The sequence below is a fragment of the Peromyscus leucopus genome, chromosome 3 (assembly GCF_004664715.2).
Source record: "Peromyscus leucopus breed LL Stock chromosome 3, UCI_PerLeu_2.1, whole genome shotgun sequence".
NCBI lineage: Eukaryota > Metazoa > Chordata > Mammalia > Rodentia > Cricetidae > Peromyscus > Peromyscus leucopus.
The window spans coordinates 154,409,168-154,428,260 of NC_051065.1; the positions used below are offsets into that span (position 1 = coordinate 154,409,168).

The following is a 19,093-nucleotide window of genomic DNA, read 5'->3' on the forward strand; positions in this document are numbered from 1 at the left end:
CTGGAGGTTGAACATCATGGCGCTGGTTTTGTGTGAGGCTACAGACAGAGTGAATGGATGAGAGGGTTGAGGGGCTGAAACCGTGTCCAAACCAGGAGGTATTGCAGTACCGTGCGCCTTCCAAGAGGACTACGTTAGCTCTCAGCTGACTTGGGTCTCCTCAAGTCTGTTACCAAAGCGGAAAAGCAAGACATGTATTATGGAGGATATCACCTCATGTATGCAAAACAAATGTAGGAACGCAGCACACCACAGACCATATACTTTACATGGGTAGACATTGGTGTGGGCTTGGTGAAACAGGACACAGGGTCACCAGGATGGGTACAGAACAGATGGGGGAACAAGTGAGCAAAGTCAGAAGAGGCCTAGTTTATAATAATTTATAGGCCTGGTTTATAATAAGGCTTAGTTTATAAAAATTAGGCATAAATGCACACATATACAAAGACCTACAGAAGCAGTGAGTCCTTGGGGCTGGGTGTGAAGTGACATTCTCACTGTTTCTTGTACTCCTCTGTAAAGCTGGGAGAGTTTAGAACAGTGGTTCTCAACCTGTGGGTCACGACCCCTTTGGGAATCCAACAACCCTTTCATAGGGTTGCCTAAGACCATCAGAAAACAAAGATATTTGCATTATGATGCATATAACAGTAGAAAAATTATGGTTATGAAGTAGCAATGAAAATAACTATGGTTGGGGTCACCACAGCACAAGGAACAGTATTAAAGGGTCGCAGCATTAGGAAGGTTGAGAACCACTGGCTTAAAATAATAAGCATATATCATTTGCTAGTCAGAAACAAAGGATGACCTTACTTCAAAAGCATTTGAAATAATGCAAACACGTTGTCCTGGGCATATTGTAGACGACCTGGAACAAGAAGAAGACCGGGCATGGGCATGGGGCGGGCCATGTATAAAAGCCCACATGGGTGCCCATGTGCCGTATGGCCAGACAGGGAGGAAAAGGAGCTTCAGTGTGGTCGGGCTACAGCAGGCAGAGCAATCGGGCATCAGGGCTCAGCTGTGGACCTCCAGTGACCTGCAGAGTGCCCGAGTCACTCAGGGCCTCACTTTCTCCCTCTGCAAAGCAGGAAGGGTGAGGAACATCCACTGGTCAGGTTGTGATGAGGATTTCCTGATAACATACAAAACACAGTCAGTGTCTGAGGATGCCCCGGTAGGATGGATGAATGTGAATCTAGGATGCAGGATACAGGGCAGCCATCTGTGGGCCAGACAGCTAAGGAGGCGGAGTGATCGTTGGGAGGTGCAGAGCTCTGAGTACCTTGCTCACTAGCTCACTAGGACTGTTTAGGAAATGGCAAGTGTGTTGCCCTGGGAGAACACAGGAGCAGAGTTCTCTTACTTAAACCTGACCACTTAAGTTTTATCTCAAACTATCTGGTAAAGGTAGATGACAATCCATTAATGAACAAGCAGCAAGAAGACTGGGAAGGGTGATAATGTCTCCCTGGCCCCTCCTTGTTCATCCCCAAGCGCAGGAGACAACTGCTCCCCCAGCAGCCCTGCCTTCTCCCCCAGGGGACAGCGGCTTAGGCCATCGGCCTCTCATGGCTCCTGCGTTCTTAAAACACAGGTAATCCGGACCAAGACCCACTGAACATTCCAAGGGTGTACCAGGATCCAAAGACTTAGAGGAAGGGCAAAAGAATGGTATTTGTCAGGTACTAGTTTCAGATTGGCTTCATGTATTATTTACTCAGGTTTTACGTGTTTTCCTTTCTTTTAAAAAAATATGGCTGACGAAAAATATAATTAAGAGATGTGGCTTCCTGGAAATTTGAATTTGTGTTGTTCGCCTTTTATTTCTATTGGCCTGTGCTACTTTGGGTGGAGAGACAGATCAGGAAGCCACGTGTAACCTCTGTCACACCTTTGTCTGTGACAAAATGCAGGATGGAAGCAATTTGAGGGAGAGGTATTTGGGTGTTCAGTTTAAGGAAATACAGTCCATCCTGGAGGGCAAGGCCTGGCGGCAGGAATAGGAGGCGGTCGGTTCTGCTCATTATCAGGAAGCAAACAGACTGGAAGTGGACCAGGCGGTGGAGCCTCAAAGCCTAAGGCTCCAGCTCCTACAGGTTCCAAACCTTCCAGAACAGTACTGCTATCTAGTAACCAAGGGTTCAGACACCCGGGGACATCACATTTAAACCACAAAAACACCTTCCATATTAGTTAGGGAACACAGCTAAGTCTGCTCCCAGGCCTCTACTGGGAGTCTCTGCACTGACGGTCCCCCGAGGCCCTTCCTGGCTACTCTTGGTTCTAGAACCTGCTTCTGGTACATTGCTCTCCCCAGGTCCTCTGGAATGCTAGGTCTTCAAGAGTGGCCTTGTCTGACAAGGTGGGGGAGCATTAGTTGTCACCCTCCTGACTCGCAGGGTCTCTCACCTCCAGGTTCTGAAGTGAAGGTTGGTGAGAGCAATGAATGCGGGGCGTGGGAGCTGAGAGTGTGGCTCAGCAGGAAGGTGCTTGCCCTGCCTGGCCAAGTTCCTAGGTTTGATGAGCACTACTGCATGTGCACGCGCGCACGCACACGCGTGTGCACACACACACCCCACCACCACCACCACCAGAGACATGACTGCTCTCACAAACAATGCTAGAGACCACAACGTGGCCTGGTGTTGGAGACAGAGACATAATGGCTACCTTACACAGTAGTGTCAGCAGCTAAATCAAATCACCAAGGACTTCAGGGGCCTCATTTTCTGGCTTTAAAGTAGGGAGTTTTTAAATAACAGATAACAAACTCTTCACATTTTAGAGAAAAGTCACTTGGCCCAAGTACTGAGTACCAGTGGAAGGGCAAAGGCAAGCCCAGCCCTTGGGTGTGAGGTTTCAGGGCGGGGCTTTGGGGCAGGGCTCCAGCTGCAAAGCCTGATCTGGGAATGGGGACTCAGCAGCATGAGGTCCCAGCCCAGGCCCAGGAGGAGCTGAGTCTGGGGAGCACCAGCCTTCAAGGGCAGGGTGGGGGAAGGAACGGAGTGGGCTGCTGAGCAGAAGTGGGTAAAGTGGGGGGAAGCCAGGCAGTGGGCACGGCAAAGGAGGAAACCATGGTCCCTTGCAGCAGCCAGCTCCTTTTCTGTACCACTGTCCCCACGTTACAGACAAGGAATCTAGAGCTCACAAACAGGTGGTAAGATGTGTCACTAGGGCCCGCCACCACTCCCCACATGCTTCTTGTGATTTGAAAGTCACGGTCGATGTTTGGATTCTTCTGGGATTTCCCTAGGGGCCAGGCCCTCCTCTCACAGCTATAAAGGAGAAATAAAGTGTCGTGTTCTCTTTCTTCAACACACCAGCTCAACCAAGCCCCTGGAGACAAGAACCCAATTTTTCTCCCTTCGGATGCAAAATATGACTGGCTTTTGGCCAAAATCTGGGTGCGTTCCAGCGACTTCCACGTCCATCAGACGATCACCCACCTTTTGCGCACACATCTGATGTCTGAGGTCTTTGGCATTGCCATGTACCGCCAGTTGCCTGCTGTGCACCCCGTTTTCAAGGTACAGCCAGCCCTGGCTCCACCTGCAAGGAAAGAACAACCGGGAGAGTAGCTGGCATCCCAGCGGGTGGAGTGGGGGTGGGGCTAGGAGTAGGTTGCAAAGAGGGGCTCTGGGACAGATGCTCAGGGCCAGGGCCAGAGTCTGACACAGCCTGGCTGGCCAGGAAGCAGCGTTTGAAAAGGCAGTTGTCACTTTCTTCTTCCCAAATGCCACCAGCACTTGACTGCTGGGTCAACTACGGGCTAAAAATATGGGTGCTCCAGTCTCTTCATGATAAAATAGGTCAAAACAGGGCTCCTACCGCAAAGGATGATGGTCAGGATTTGCTCACCGTGAAACCCTAGGCAAGCACCAGGGCCATTACCACCGAGCATCACAATGGTGTCCACAGGCCTCCTAAAGCTGCTGGGAGGAAGATGCACACACAGACCTTCACTTGCTCTCTGTGGCCACAGTGGCCCTGCACCGGGGCTGGCCCAGGAGTGCTGAGTGAGGATCCAGATCCTCGCTGAGGTTTCTCCTCCTCCCCCTCAGCTGCTGGTGGCCCATGTGAGGTTTACCATCGCCATCAACACGAAGGCCCGGGAACAGCTCATCTGCGAGTATGGCCTTTTTGACAAGGTGAGTGCCCTCTCCTCACGTGGAGCCTGGAAGAGCTCTGCCTGGTGGCTCCAGCCCTGAGAGCTGGAAAGTGTGGGAGACTGGCCCTCCCCCCAACCACAGCCAGCTCTCCTCTTCCTTTCACATCATCACAGCTTCTTCCCCGGGTTGTCTGTCACCTTTTTATGCATCCTGTCCCATTCCAGTCTCCGTGAGCCTCCTCCATACAACCCACTGACCTCCACCTCACAAGACAGCTTCGACATCTCCCACACTCCCATACCCCTGCCTTCCTGCCTGTGACCTTCGGGGTTGGATGCTGAACCCTTGTGCTGCGCATCCAGGTCCTTGGTGTGCCCAACTCCTCAAAGCTGAGTGGCTGCCCAGAAAGAAGCTGTGTTCTGCACAAAAGCCTGCTCTCTGCTGCAGCTGTACCGTGCCCAGGGCGCTGGATGGGCATCCCCATGCCACCCCCTCACAGAAGTGGGAGCTTGCTCTACTCATCTCCTTGCACCTCACAGGACACAGGCTGGCCCTTTCTGTGCCCAAGCACCCCCCTCACCCCACTGGCCTCCAAGTTTCTCACAGATGAGGCTGGGAAGCCTGGGTATGGAGAGCTGAGGGGGAAGCAACCAAGCTCAGGCACTCTGTTCTTTCACCAGGCCAATGCCACCGGGGGTGGCGGGCATGTGCAGATGGTGCAGAGGGCTGTCCAGGACCTGACCTATTCCTCCCTGTGCTTCCCGGAGGCCATCAAGGCCCGGGGCATGGACAGCACTGAGGACATCCCCTACTACTTCTATCGTGATGACGGGCTGCTGGTGTGGGAGGCCATCCTGTCGTGAGTGTGACCAGGTTCTGTGGGAAAGGGAAACCCCGATGAGGAGTGTGGTGAGGCAGGCCTGCTTCTGGTTTGGGTGTTGATGGAGGGAGGGGGTGGAGGACTTTAGGGAGTGACAGGATTGTCAGAGGGACCGGCTGGACACCCACTCCTGCTGGCCCTCCTGAGCCAGGTTCACAACTGAGGTGGTGAACATCTACTACGACAATGACCAAGTGGTGGAGGAGGACCAGGAACTGCAGGACTTTGTGAAGGATGTTTACGTGTACGGCATGCGCGGCAGAAAAGCCTCAGGTAGGCCGCCACAGTTCCCTGCTTCTGCTGCAGAGCCCATGTGTCTCAAAGGCATGAGGAAGAGGAGGCAGGAGACCCTGCCTCCAAGGGCACCCAAACCCCACTCCAGGGGACCCAGCCCACCAAATGCCTCCCTCAAAGCAGCCGCCCCCTCCCTCTCCGAGTGTCTTGGCTGGGCAGATCTTGGAAAGTGTGGGTGGGGGAGCCAGAACAGAGGCAGAGCCAGGTGTCCCTCACAGGGATGGGCTCATGGTCTGCGGTTCCATCTCAGGCTTCCCCAAGTCCATCAAGAGCAGGGAGAAGCTGTCTGAGTACCTGACTGTGGTGATCTTCACAGCCTCGGCCCAGCATGCAGCTGTAAACTTCGGCCAGGTAGGCCTAGCTAGCCCTCTCTGGGGTACCACTGTCTCAGGTACCCCACAGTCAGAGCCACTCCTCATATCATCGGACTCCCCCACCTCGGGCTCCTGCCCTGCTGGCCCACCCATCCCCATGCAGTCTCTGAGCTTGGAACCAGCAGTAGCACAAATGGATTCTGCATGCATACCTGAAGGCACCCACCGGGCTGGGACAGTTACAAGCCCTGGAAAGGGGGAGGGGGGATGTCTGAGGAGAGAGAGGCAAGGACATCCCCGAGGGAGGCCTGGGGGCCCTGGAAGGAAGGCGGGGGCGGGGGGGGGGCGCGGTGCAGCAAGGGAGGGGGTAGAGGAGGTGGTATGGGGGCATGTGGAAGGTGTGGCTTGAGGAACCAGGAGAGAAGAGGGTCAAGGAAGGTGAGGTGAGGTGCTGCCCACAGGGAGGGGTGGAGCCTGCTAAGCCGGTTCCCTGCGAATCAAGAAAAATGTAAGCATGTGGGGCGGTGGTGGGCAGGCACTGGGTTTCTTGGGCACCCACGCTGTTGGCGCTGCTCTCACAGTATGACTGGTGCTCCTGGATCCCCAATGCTCCTCCAACTATGCGGGCCCCACCGCCCACGGCCAAAGGGGTGGTGACCATCGAGCAGATCGTGGATACTCTACCAGACCGCGGCCGCTCATGCTGGCATCTAGGCGCAGTGTGGGCACTGAGCCAGTTCCAAGAAAATGAGGTGAGCGTTGCTGGACATGGTGCAGGTCACTGCAGTTTCAACCAATCCTCCAGCCCAGGGCTTGGGGGCTCAGGCTCTAGCTGGACACCTACAGCCAAGAATCTTGACCTCTAAGGTGGAGCTGCTAGAGGGGGGGAGGACCTCACCCCAGGTCCTCAGCCTGGGTCTGAGCCCAGGGTGGGCTGGCAGTGGAGGGCACAGGCTCTGCTCCAAGTCATCAGAGAGGGGTGTGTGATACCACCCCCTAACTCACTCGCAGTTTTTGATAATCTCTTCCATGTGGTTTCCTGGCTCCCTACGGGGAAAGTCAGAGCGCCCTGTGTCCCTTCCAGGTATTCATAGCTATGCTAACCAAGCGAAATCTCGGCCGAGGCAGCCCTGTGCCATGTTTCAGTGCTGAGTCCCTTCAGCCTGCCCCGGGCCTGCTAATGTGCTGCTTCTGGGCTCAGTAGGACCAGAGGAGCTGATCCTAGGAGACTGACTTCTTGGTCAAAGGATGTCAAGTCTGACTTACCTTCTGCAAACCAAACCCCAGATCTCCCACTCCTTTCCAGCCACCGAACACTTTACAGATGCTGGTGTCGGCAAGCAACTAGCATAGTCCCCCGACCCCCACCACTTCCTGATGCCCAGGGCCTCGGCCCATCTCAAGCCTTAAAAGGAAGATGGGAAAGACAAAGGACAGGCCAGCAGGACCCTCAAGCCACAGAACTTCCAGAGTTCAGACCTTCCAGGTTCCCCTGTACTTTTCCTTGTCTTAAAAGCCACCTGGCTACAAGGAAGGAACTGCCTTTTAAAATCCAGCCCTGAGCCATTCATAGGGAAGAGGAGGTGGTGTTTATATAACCTATTGCTTTTTTTACTGACACACCATATTTGCATATTTATAATAGTGTGATGTATGTATACATTGATACTGCTCAGTTACAGCATCCATCATTTCCTTGTGTAACATTCAGAATCTTCTAGTCTAGAAATATATACATCATTAACTAGTTACCCTACTACGCTGTACAGCGTTACTCTACCCTCCTTTGAATTCACTAATCTGCCATTTTTCCTCCTCTCTGATAACTTCCTTGGGATTATGAAGCAAGTCTTTCTTTTTTAAACAAGGTTTCACTCTGTAGCCCTGCTGGCCTGGACCTCACATCTGCCTGCCTTTGCCTCCCAAGTGGTGAGACTGAAGGTGTGTGCCGCTGCCCCTGGTGAGATGGCAGTTTCTAATATCCCAAATGTGGTATCTGCATCTGCTTCTTTCACTTAACACAATGACCTCCAGGTTAATTTGTGTTCCAAAGACAGGATTTCATTTTGTATGGCCAAGTAGTACCCACTGTGTGTATATATGCCTCAATCCCAGCAGGTGGCAAAGGTCAAAGGTAATGAGAGTTGAGTAGATACCCCTTCTCCCAAAGGAAGCCTCGTTGGGTGGGACAAGGCCTAGCAGTCTATATGGCACCATCTTAAACTGTCTTTGCATGTCTGCCCCTCAGCTGTTTCTGGGCATGTACCCAGAGGAGCACTTCATTGAGAAGCCAGTGAAAGAAGCCATGATCCGATTCCGCAAGAACCTGGAGGCCATCACCAGTGTGATCGCTGAGCGCAATAAGAACAAAAAGCTCCCCTACTACTACCTGTCACCAGACAGGATCCCCAACAGTGTAGCCATCTAAGCCTGGCCTTCCCTGACCCAGCATCTCTCCGGAAAAGGCCAGTGGCTTTGCCAGCCAGACCCCAGCTTGCCTGGCAGGCTCTAGGTGGACCTTCGGGCAGCTGGTGCCTCTTCCTTCCAAGTTAGCAGTGCTGCTCCTGGGGCCGGCTGTTCGAGGACGGGGGACAAGCACATGCTGCTTCTTCCTGTCTTTGGTGGAAGTATGTACACAGTACAGGGACCCCCGCCCAGCTCAGCACTTCCACCCTAAGTAGCACAGTGCAGCAGAGGAAGCAACACCTGTTCTGGTTGGGTCAGGGTTACCTTATTCTATGTATGCTTTGTCCAGTTGCTTGCGTGTAGTAGGTGCCTAAAGAAACTTCTTGAATGAAGAGTTTGTTATACAATAAAGTTCATTTAAAGCAGATGTCACTCCATATGCCATGTTCCAGCCACCCCCAGAATTCCCTGTTCTCCGAGCACCAATAAAAACCCAAAGTCTACTACCTCCCCCAGCTCCCGAGATCTTCCCCACCTCCACACCAACGGCCCCTTTCTAGTTTTGTGGACTCTACAGGTATTCCATATTACACACACACAAATCTAAAGACTTGAATTTATGCTAAGATCCATATATGACTGAGAATATGTGACATCTGTCTTTCTGTGTCTGGGTCATATCATTCAGTATAGTGCTTCCCAGTTCTATCCATTTACCTGCATATTTTATGTTTCTTTGTAGATGAACAAAACTTCATTATACATTTTTGGTATCCATTCACCAGCTAAAGGACATCTTGGCTGTTCCCTAGATTCTGCTGTTCCCACCACGAATGAATAGCCTTCCCCTAAAGAAAGGGCGCCCTGGAAGGACAGGGCAGCCACCTCATCTATTCCTGTGCCCTGGGCTAGCACAGGCATCCATGTCTGCATCCCCCCTTCTCCTTCCAGCAGGGCTTCTGGCTGATGCTTGTCCTTGAGGCAGGTTTGTTGTGACTAAAGGAAGTAACCCAGACACCAAAGCAAATGCCACCCGGATCTTAGCATCTATTCAAATCGCCTTCTCCTCTCACCTCGGGCGCCCCTCTCCCCACGGCCTCACTGTTCTTCACTGATGTGTGGACTGGAAAGGGCATCCTTGCTTCCCCACTGGAAAACACTCATCACCAAGTTCCTTTGTAAAGAAAAGCTTTATTGCTACCTTTAGACACCCCATGTACAGCACAAACGAATCCCCTGTACAGAGAATCATTCAATCGGTAATACTGAGAAACAGTGAACACACACAAAAGGATTAAAAAATTAGACATTTAGATTACTAGAAATTGTCCAAGAAAAATTTAAAATGTGAAGTGCTTTTTAGAAACTACACTACACACACCAGTGTAAATTTGGTTTTTATTAACAATCAACTTTAAACATTGCATCTAAATGTGCACCAGTTACACACCTTCATCAATCACTTCCACACAAAGACAAATGCCCCATCTCCCTATGCTTTGGGCTTCTCCTGGGCTACAGATACAAGCTGTATTATTTCAAACCAGATTTGATGGGGTGGCATTTCAAATATGCATGTGCATCTAACCACACCCACAAGATTAGAGCTCTTCACCCTGCCCATCCAGTCTTTGGCCTCCTGTCTTGTAGACACCACCCAAGGCCTTGAACTGTTCCCTCCCCCACTGCCTGAGGTCTGCACATCTGGGTCCAGGTGGAGACACCCACAGGTTTGGAAACTAGGCCTACATGACTAAAGAGTGTGCTAAAGCTAGAAAGGAGAAAGAGAGAGACCTGGAGTAAGGAGAAAACTTTACAACATTTCCAGGAAATTCTTGCAATAAACTTGGGCATGACCCCACCTATTTATTTGTGGCAGCTGAAGTCAAAGGTGTGCCAATGGGTCCATGATATAGGGGGCAAAGGCCAGGTTAGGGCTGACTGTGACACCCTGAGACTATTTCCTTCTTCTGTATTTGACACGCAAGCTTTTAAGCCCTCCTGGCCCTGAGGCGTCACCCTAGATCTGCTTGGTTCAGCCATATGCCATCTTCCCACTACATCCAGGCTCAAACTGAGGAGAAAGGGAAGAGACAGATAACCCTGCAAAAGTATTCAGAAGGCCACCAGGCAAGGCCCAGGGGAGCCTGGGCAGACCCGGAGCCCTGCCATCATGCTTCACAGCACATGCCTTGCCGGTCTCCTGCGCCGAGTCACCCACAGGTACAGCTGTTTGCTAGATCAGAGAACCTGTACGGAAAATGAGCAAGGGGTAGCTGGGAGGGGAAGAAGGATGAACGACAGATTTCATCCGAGTAGCCAGAGAAGAGATGGAGTTAGGCCTTCCTGAAGTGGAGAGAACAACGTGAAAGCCATGGTTCTCCGTCACCTCATCTGTGGGGTACAAGGCCCCTGGGACAGCTGTGCAGGACTACCCCCAATGAGGTACACTCCCCTCTCTACAGAAGCCTCAGCGGCTGGTTGGGACTTCATACTTAAAACAATCTCCATTTTCACATGACTGCCCACCCACTGTTGGAGCATCTCACCAGGGACAGATGGACAAGATGGTATAGTCAGGACTCCCTGATGGACAGACAGTCTATAGTACTGGCGTCCCCAGACTGAGGAGGTGTGTGAGTAATTGCACTTTGGGGCACAGTGAGCACAGGGAGGCTTATGTGGTCAGGGAGAGAGAGCAGGCTAACCTAAGGGGTGGCCTGACTGGATAATGGCTGAAATCCCTGGCGAAACAGCCCCACGACTGAACCCCATGACCCTAGAGAGCAGACAAGGTGATAACAGGACAAAACCTGCTCCCACGGCCTCCCAGCCTCCACTTGCTTCTGCAAATCAAACACAGGGCTTCTACTAGGAACCACAGAAGATCCATCTTCAGTTTCTTCAGTCTCTGAAGAAGAGAGGTAAAGCAGCAAAGCTCAGGACCCCAGGCACTGCCCTTCCCCCCTCAGGAGGCTCTGAAGCCCCTGTTACCAACAGCAGCTCTTGGGAGAGTACACTTCTGGGGTCCCTCTTGTCACATTGTGAGTTGACTATTGCCTGGCACTGTGACAATGGCCTTCAAGAAAAAAAAAAATGTTCAGCAGACTTTTTAATGGGACAAAGGCCATTTAGTGGTGGTGATTTGACTTTGTCTGTCTTGAGAAAAAACGGTGTAGGAGGTAACCCCAAAGACAGAATGGATCACATGTGGAGCTAAGGACCCTAAATGATGTCAGGTCTAGTTAAGGCAATCAGTGGATGTGGGCCAGCTCAGTGATGCAGTGGCCCATGGCAGTTGACTGCTCATGTCAAGGCCTCATCCCAGAGCTGGCCTGTTGACCTCCCAGCCCTCAGCACAGTGGGAAGCAGAGGTGGGTCACAGGGGTATCCACAGTGTGTGTCCACTCCATCTGGAGACGTCTGTCAGTCAAAGGAACATTTCCTAAATACTCAGCCTGAGTCAGATCCATTAGCTCTCAAAACCCTCCCGTTTCAATACGGACACAACAGAAATGGTATGGGTGGGCTTGTGAGGTAACAGGCTCAAAGACACAGAGTATGTCCTTAGCATCCACGGACTCCCATGGACTCTGGTAAGGAAAAATGTCTCAGACCTGTCTGTCTTGCTTGAAGTCACCAGTCTTTTTTGGACATGGAAAGGACATCCTACTATTCAGAATATATAAGGCAGAAATGGTTTCAAATCTATTTTGATGCAAAGAGAAAATGGGGCATTAAAGAGAACATGCCTAAATGTGACACTCTTTTAAGTGTCACACCCACTAGACACAGGAATTCCACAATAAAAACTTTCATAAAGTGCTGTTTGCTCAGTGAGTCACACCCCAGCGGACACAGGGCCCCAAGGCCTTATCTGCCCCAGAGCAATGTGGCAACATCAGCTGAGGAGGCAGGGGTCTGTGTGTGCGGGCACTGTTCCCTGCTCGCCTCCTAGCTCGTCAGTGAGAAGGGAGCCCTCCCGCCAGTAGTAGCCTCTCTGTACCATGCTCTGTCCTCTGGGGAGCCTCTCCCCACCAGTCTCCCCCATGCTGCTCTGTCCCCTGGTCTAGCTTTGGACTTCCTTATTCTGCTCAAGACCAGGGGCTGGAACTCAGCCAGCTCCTCATCGTGGTTCCTAGGGTCTCCCTTTCCCAGCCCACAGAGGACCTGGCAGAATGGGACCCAGCAGCAGTTGCTCCACAGGAATTCTAGGATATCCACACCAAGGAGGGTTGAGGAAAAGAGAGGCCACTCTAATAGTCGCCTGCCCAGTCTCTGCTATTCAACAACAGAAGGAAGGAACACAGTTGGCAGTAAACAAACTCCTTCAGCTCTTTGTGGACAGGGGGATGACACCCTCCACACCATCAGACGTTAATAATTTCTGCTCCAGTGTCTTCAGGCTCTGTGCAAGAAGAATTTGTGGTGGAATGACACATTCCATGTCCTTCTTTATTTTCAAGGGTGGGCTCGGTTAGTGCAGACTTTTCAAAAATATTCTTTTTACTTGTTTCTGGACAGTTTTGAACATAGATCACTCTGTTATAAGCCTTGAGTCTTTTCCATAACTGTAGGTACACCTTGCACTGAACATACATAAAAAGAAGTCCTCCAGTGAAGCCAATGGCCACAACTACCAGTTTAGTCCAGAAAGGCCACTCTAGGATTCCTGCAAGGGTGGAAAGGGAGAGGACTCAGTTAGCCTATCAGGAGACTCGTTTAAGTTTGTAACTAGGACACAGTTTCTGAACTCTATCACCAGTATGTAGATTGTTACTCATCAAATCCTCCCTCCCCAAAAGCAGGGCTCTCAGTGTGGTTTACCCTGCTCTCTCAGGGGTCTCAAGTTTCATCTCTTGTGATTGACTTTGAAGACACAGAAATATCCGAAGAAGAGATGCTTAGTGTCTCCTCCTCGGTATTCACCCTTTACAAACCCAGGTGTGGGTGGCCCAAGAGAAATAGAGCTCTGAACTTCAGAACCTCAGGCCCTGGGACCTGTGTCCACAGCCCAGGCACTCACCTGTCACCTGACCCTGCTTGATTTCCTCTGCGGTTCGGTCAATGAGCACATACAAGGACCAGACCACACAGGTGATAGCAATGACATGGAACGTCACTGAGCACATGATCTTCCTGCGCTCACTGGCAGTCATCTGCAACTTCTCCCACTGAAAAAGACAGCACAGAGAGCATGAGGCTCAGACTCGGGGCAAAGGACCACAGTGGGAGTGACTGGTGCCCATGGCTGTGATCGGCTTTCCTTCCCTCCCACTCCCAGGCCAGATCAATTTGCCCAAACACCCGAAACTACTTTAAACCACTTGGCTTCAACAAGGTAGCAAACACAGGCAACTTTCTGTGCAATGGAGAAGGTAGGACTGAGATGAGCAGTGATCTCCCATTAGCTAGTCTCTTATTCCTGTAAGCAGACGATGAAGAGCTCGACAAAGGAGCATGTGAGGTGAGACCCAGCTGCTGTGTGTTAACTGACATGGAGGAATGGAAGAAGACTGATGAGCCCACAACACACTAGCAATGAGTCACAGCTATGTTGTAAGATGAATAGCAGAAGGGTCTCACTCTTTGGTCCTCTGCTACTTTGGCAGCAACAGCTTGGAATCGATGCTCAAGAGTTCCTGGTACAAGCAGCTTCTGCCAGTGCCATCCCTCTAGGAGCTCATTAACCTACTCCAAACAGATTGGCCTTGTCATTTACTGGTTCCCAAAGCAAAAGAAAAGACATAAAAGTAGAGAGAAAGAACAAAGTGTAAACATTCTACATATCTTCTGCTAATGATGGCCACAGACTATCATGCTAACCTGAAAACAGAGCTTCATTGACAATCTATACTATCCAAGTGTTGCAGGATCATGTGACAGATTCACACAGAGTAGGTCCCAGGAGACTTTGACCAGGCCAAACCTGTTCTTGGGCAGTTTACACCTGCCTTCTCTAATACCCAAGTGCTTTCTGTTGGGGTTTTAGCAGTAGCAAGATCCCTAGGTTTCCCAACTGAAGCACAGTCAGCATCTTGGTGTCTTCTGTGCCTGGATTCTCCCTTTCCTAAAATGCCCACAGCTCAGCCCATTCATACCCCTAAAGTGCTCACACTTACCGCCTCAGTGGATACTTTTCTCCATAGGCAATCTGACCCTATAGAGCCCTTTCACTTTGCCTGCAAATCTTACACATCTAGAACTTCCCCCAAAGCCAAACTATTTACAATGCCCTTCCTCCCATGAGACTGATCCACGAAGATCACTTCTTTGTCTGTGTGCTCCACTGCCAAGTAACTTAGCATTTAATCGGCCCCATAATGTGTGAGTTGCCTAGCAACTTATATAGTAATGCTTTTGGCACACACAGTAGGACTCTTTTTCTCCTTCCAAATGTGATCTTTTGTGCTGGGCACAGAAAGAGATATATGAAACTGACAAGGATGAACAGGCAGCTGGTGCCAGGAAGGTAGCAGTGACTTGGGCACCTCCTCATCCATGAACGTTTTCATCCGACAAATAATTAACAAACACAAACAAACTGACTGTGCTAAACTAGGTTGAGTGTTAGGGAGTGCGTCCTAACTAGAAACACAAAACAGACAGTTAGTACATAAGAAGTGAAATGCTGAGCAAGCTGTCACAAGATAGTTGTTGGTCAAAGGAGAGAAGATGTGAAGGAAAGAGAAGCATTATGAATGAAGGTCAGACCTGATACATCACTACCAAAAACAATGGTCTACAACATGAACTCCAGTCCCCAGATTTTTAAGGCAGTAAACCCAGGTGGCCAGGGTGTAGAGTCTGAAAGGATGACTCTCGCAGAGCGCCCCCTTCTTACGTACTTTCCTCAACGGTTTCAGCTTGGTCTCCATGATGAACTCGTACTTGCAGAGTTCACAGCAGCGTGTATCCGAACTCTTGATCCACTGCTGCAGGCAAGCCTGATGCACAAAATGGAGGCTTCCTGTACAGTGGCAGGGGGTGATCAGAGGGTTCTCATCATCGCCTTCACAGTGGCAGATCCTACGGTGGAAACAGACTAGTCAGTGAAAGAAGGGCCGGGGCAGGGAAGGTGATGCTCTACCAGAAAGCCAACTCCTCCGCAAACTAAAAGAGCTCAGAGATGAACACCATGAAAGTGACTGTCAGCACAGAGACACACAAGCACGAATGAGACCAATCACGATTGGCTGAATGTCAGCTTACCATATCAGCAACATCAGGATGGCATTTGGCAACGGAAAGGGAAGAACAACACAAGAAATGACAAAAGAGGCATTTTTAGGGAAGACTTCAAACTTTGAAAGGTAAGATCTAGGCAACAATAAAGACACCTTCCAGAACACAAGACACTGGAGGAAGAACAAAACCCAAGTCAGCTCTCACCTCCACAGCAGCACAGTGGCTTAAAAGGCTTGCTCTCTATGAAGTCACACCCTCACCATCACATGCACAATAGCCACACTCTCGCCCTCTCTTGGAGATGGAGCAGAGACCACAGTATGTTGTCTCCACTTAAAGCTCCAAATGGTTCTGTAACTCCATTTATCTTGGGGACTACTCATGGCATTAAGTGAGAATTATTAAAGCAGCCATTATTTCCAAGGAAACATCTTGGATTCAACTACTAACCTCCATGAACTCGGGCTTTTGAGAACAGAGATCGTTCCAACAGCTGGGTAACAGGTAGAAACAGCTGTTCTGAGAGGGAGTGGCCCAAACCTGGCTAGACTGTTTTGTTACTCGTCTGAGAAATGGGTTTTCTGATCCAACCATAAGAAATGTAACAGCTGACACTGAGAAGGGGAGACCAAGGGAGGGACAGGAATGGGGACAGATGAGCTCAAATTGGGTCTGGCAAGGACACTGTACAAGGAAGAGAGGTGGGAAGTAGAGTTAGGACCCAGGCAAAGGTAGGACACACTTAAGGTAAGAGCAAGGAAAGGAGGGAGAGTGGGAGCAAGAGAGGGAGGGAGGGAGGGTGGTATGTGGGCAGGCGACTGGAGACAAGCCATTCACAGGGGCAAGCTAGAAAGCTGGAGGTACTAATCCCCTTCTTCCCACATATTCAGGCAAAGCCTACTTATTTTGCTGAGAGCAGTTGGTTTAATACGTGTAGTTTCTGCATCTTATGAAGTTAGCTTCCCAATGGTATCACTGCCTGGAAAACAAAATTGCTCTCCAGCTGGCAATAGCTGTCTTACTGCTTCACTTTGCAGAAACTTCATGTATTAAATCAAGGTAAGGTTATGAAGGTGTTAGCAGAGAGAGCCAGACTGTGGCTCCTGGCAAACCAACCTGCAGGCATCCCCTGAGGTGGACACGGGAGAGATAGGGGTGCATTTTTCAGAGAGCGGAGAAGGACAATCCAGGTCACTGTCCTTCTCTACTGAGCAGAGTGGCGCACGCAGGACCCTGCTCTTCAGTTTGGCAGATGATGTATCCTCAAAGACATCGTCATCTCCCATTTCATCAGAACAGAAGTCTGTGCTCCCTGCCAGCCAGCTGGAGGACTTGGCAGTATGTAGGTGGCTGGCATGGCTCTCCAGCTCATGGAACCTATGCAGGCTGCTGGCACTTGAGCCACGGGAGAGTGAGAACAGGTACCGGAGCAGTCGCTGGCTTCTCAACCTGGTCTCACCATCAACTTTCTCCTCCAAAAGTGGGATGCGTAAGCTCCCCTTGCCAACTTCCCTCTTTGAGGCAGCTGAATGGTTGGTAGAGAGGGGTAAGACACAAGAGTGTTTGGAATGGTCGAGGGGCGGGCAGTGTTCTGCTCTTTTTTCTTTCTGATGGAGCCTGTTCTTTTTGAGAGATGGACCTTGAGGAAGTACCAGTTTCCCTTCAGAACAAGTTCTTTCCATATAGTCAAAGCTTTCCAAAGTATCCTGGGTCTTCTCACCCACATCACTTAGTGACTTTGAGAATCTGAGTGCTCTTCTGGCCTTAGTATTCTTAGCAGGCCTCAACGCTTGGTCCCAGTCTGAACCAAAGGGATTTCTCTTGGATGCCTGTAATGTGTCTTTACAGATAACTGTCACAGTGAGCCCTTGTGTCAGAGAACTCTGGCATGGAGGAGCTTTCAAGACAACAGCAGACTGCATGGGACTGTAGTAACAACACTCAGAAAACACTGCACTGGAACTGTATGCACAACAGTGGAATAAAGCACAGAGAGGAAAAACAAGTTTAAAGAGAGTAGACGTCCAAGTGGGGAAATGAGACTGGGTTCTAACTTGGTGAGCAAACAGCACATAAAACTGGGCTGTTTGGACCAAAGGAGGAATGATCAAGCAAATGGAAAACTGAGCATTCTGGCCGACCCAGGCCACAGAAGCATGTGACGCAGAGGGTTACCTGCAGATGTCCTGGTTGGATGGTGTAACAGAAGCACGAGAGAAGGAAGACACTGGAGCCGTCGTGGATGGAGGACTACTCCCAGCCTGCAAAGACACACCTTCAGTCAGTATTTATGAAGAAGCCGAGAGACCCAGACACACTGTCTCCATGTGAATGGCAGAGGGTGGAAAATCAAATAACGTCTGCTATTTCCCACTGCTCTGAGAGGAGGATGCATTAGGTTCTTTGTTGTGTTTTGTTGAGACAGGGCCTCATTTTATAGCTTTGGCTGGCCTGAAACTCACTATATAGGCCAAGCTGCCCTGAACTCAGAGATCAGCCTGCCTCTGCCTCTGCCTCCTGAGGGCTGGGATTAAAGATGTGTACCACTATGCCTGGTTGGAACATGCATCAGAGATCCATACAAGTCTGAACTTCATCTGTGAAGAAAACTATAGCTAAGAGATAGTTTAAGACCACAGAATATCACTTCTAAGCTCTGAAGATCCAGCAGCTTCTCCCCACCCCCACAAGCATATTCATAAACTTAATTACTTCCTGTGCAAGTCAGGAAACCAAGTCCTACAAGACACTCTTCCAATGTGAAGGACAACAGGCCAGCTGTCTTGCCTGCCAGCATTTGTCTTCACCTGGTCCCTGATAACTATAGTGTGCAGACCACGACTGTTTATTATTGTGTCCAGTTTATGAGCTATAGTTCTGTGGAGCCAGCAGCACAGAGTTTGTACCAGCATTGACACAAACACGAGTTAATGCGCTTCACGACAGCAGTCAGGCAGCTACAGTGTTACTAGAAGAATGTTCCAGCTGCATTATGATCTTATGGGACCACTGCCGTAACTTACTCAGTCCACTGCTGCTCAAACCATCACTGTGTGGCACACGCCTATGAGCACATCTGTGCCTCCTTACAATAGGGAGGCTGAGTGACAACCTGCTCTGTGAGACCCAACAAGCTGCAGGAAATAGAACCATGTTCCTTGAGTAAATTCCCATCACAGTTCACCTTACCTAGAGCCCACTCTGTGACTGCAGGCAGCTCCACCTTGGCCCACAAGTGACTGAGAACTAGCCTCACTTTCTGAGTGTACCCTAGTGCTGTGGGATGTCTTTCTGTATGCTGTGAATATGTGTTGCCCTGATTGGTTGATAAATAAAGCTGCATTGGCTTATGGCAGGGCAGGATGGAGCGAGGTGGGAAAACCCAAGACAGATAGTGAGAGGAGAAAGGAGAGGAAGGAGACACCAGCTGCCGCCAGGAGAAGCAAGATGTAAAAGTACCGGTAAGCCACGGCCATGTGGCAACTTATAGATTAATAAAAATGGGTTGTTATAAGAGCTAGCTAGCAAGAAGCTTGCCATAAGCCACACAAATGGTAATTAATATTAAGCCTCTGAGTAATTATTTTATAAGCAGCTGTGGGACTGCGCGGCCAAGTGCTACTGGAGAAACCTTCCGGCTACACCCTAGGAGGGATACTCTCATCTGGACACTCCACCAATGGGGCATCAACCATCCAAACAGCACTGCCACCTCCCAGAAAGAGCCCTTTGTCCCCTTCTGCCAAAGTTCAAGCATGCCTGGAAAGAAGTCTTACAGCACAAAATTAAACATCTCTAATCCAACTCAATCTTAAGAAACTTGACCCAGAAGATACATGTTAACATGATGTATGTATATACTGAAGTCACCAGTATCATTCAGTTAGCACATC

The 19,093-nt window shown here is 50.2% G+C and overlaps 2 protein-coding genes across 5 annotated transcripts in view; one reads left to right on the top strand and one right to left on the bottom strand.

Moving 5' to 3' along the window:
- Alox5 (arachidonate 5-lipoxygenase) overlaps positions 1-8,439 on the top strand; it is a 53,210-nt gene extending 44,771 nt beyond the window's left edge. Inside the window, exons 8-14 of the mRNA XM_028864037.2 lie at positions 3,333-3,536; positions 4,071-4,157; positions 4,799-4,977; positions 5,150-5,271; positions 5,543-5,643; positions 6,188-6,358; positions 7,855-8,439. Of these exons, the coding sequence (XP_028719870.1) occupies positions 3,333-3,536; positions 4,071-4,157; positions 4,799-4,977; positions 5,150-5,271; positions 5,543-5,643; positions 6,188-6,358; positions 7,855-8,034 (1,044 nt within the window). The 3' untranslated portion in view covers positions 8,035-8,439. The remainder of the gene's footprint in view (positions 1-3,332; positions 3,537-4,070; positions 4,158-4,798; positions 4,978-5,149; positions 5,272-5,542; positions 5,644-6,187; positions 6,359-7,854) is intronic.
- A 744-nt stretch (positions 8,440-9,183) lies between these two features.
- The window catches only part of Marchf8 (membrane associated ring-CH-type finger 8), a 76,354-nt gene continuing 66,444 nt past the window's right edge, over positions 9,184-19,093 (bottom strand). For 3 of the 4 annotated variants that reach the window (XM_028864041.2, XM_037204243.1, XM_037204242.1), the window contains 4 exons: positions 17,376-17,461; positions 14,861-15,041; positions 13,039-13,186; positions 9,184-12,684 (listed from right to left, as the gene is read on the bottom strand). In XM_028864041.2, coding sequence (XP_028719874.1) covers positions 12,383-12,684; positions 13,039-13,186; positions 14,861-15,041; positions 17,376-17,461 — 717 coding nt within the window. In that variant the 3' untranslated portion in view covers positions 9,184-12,382. Of the gene's footprint in view, positions 12,685-13,038; positions 13,187-14,860; positions 15,042-16,316; positions 17,163-17,375; positions 17,462-19,093 lie in introns of all 4 variants that reach the window. The other variant, XM_037204244.1, reaches the window with a different exon arrangement.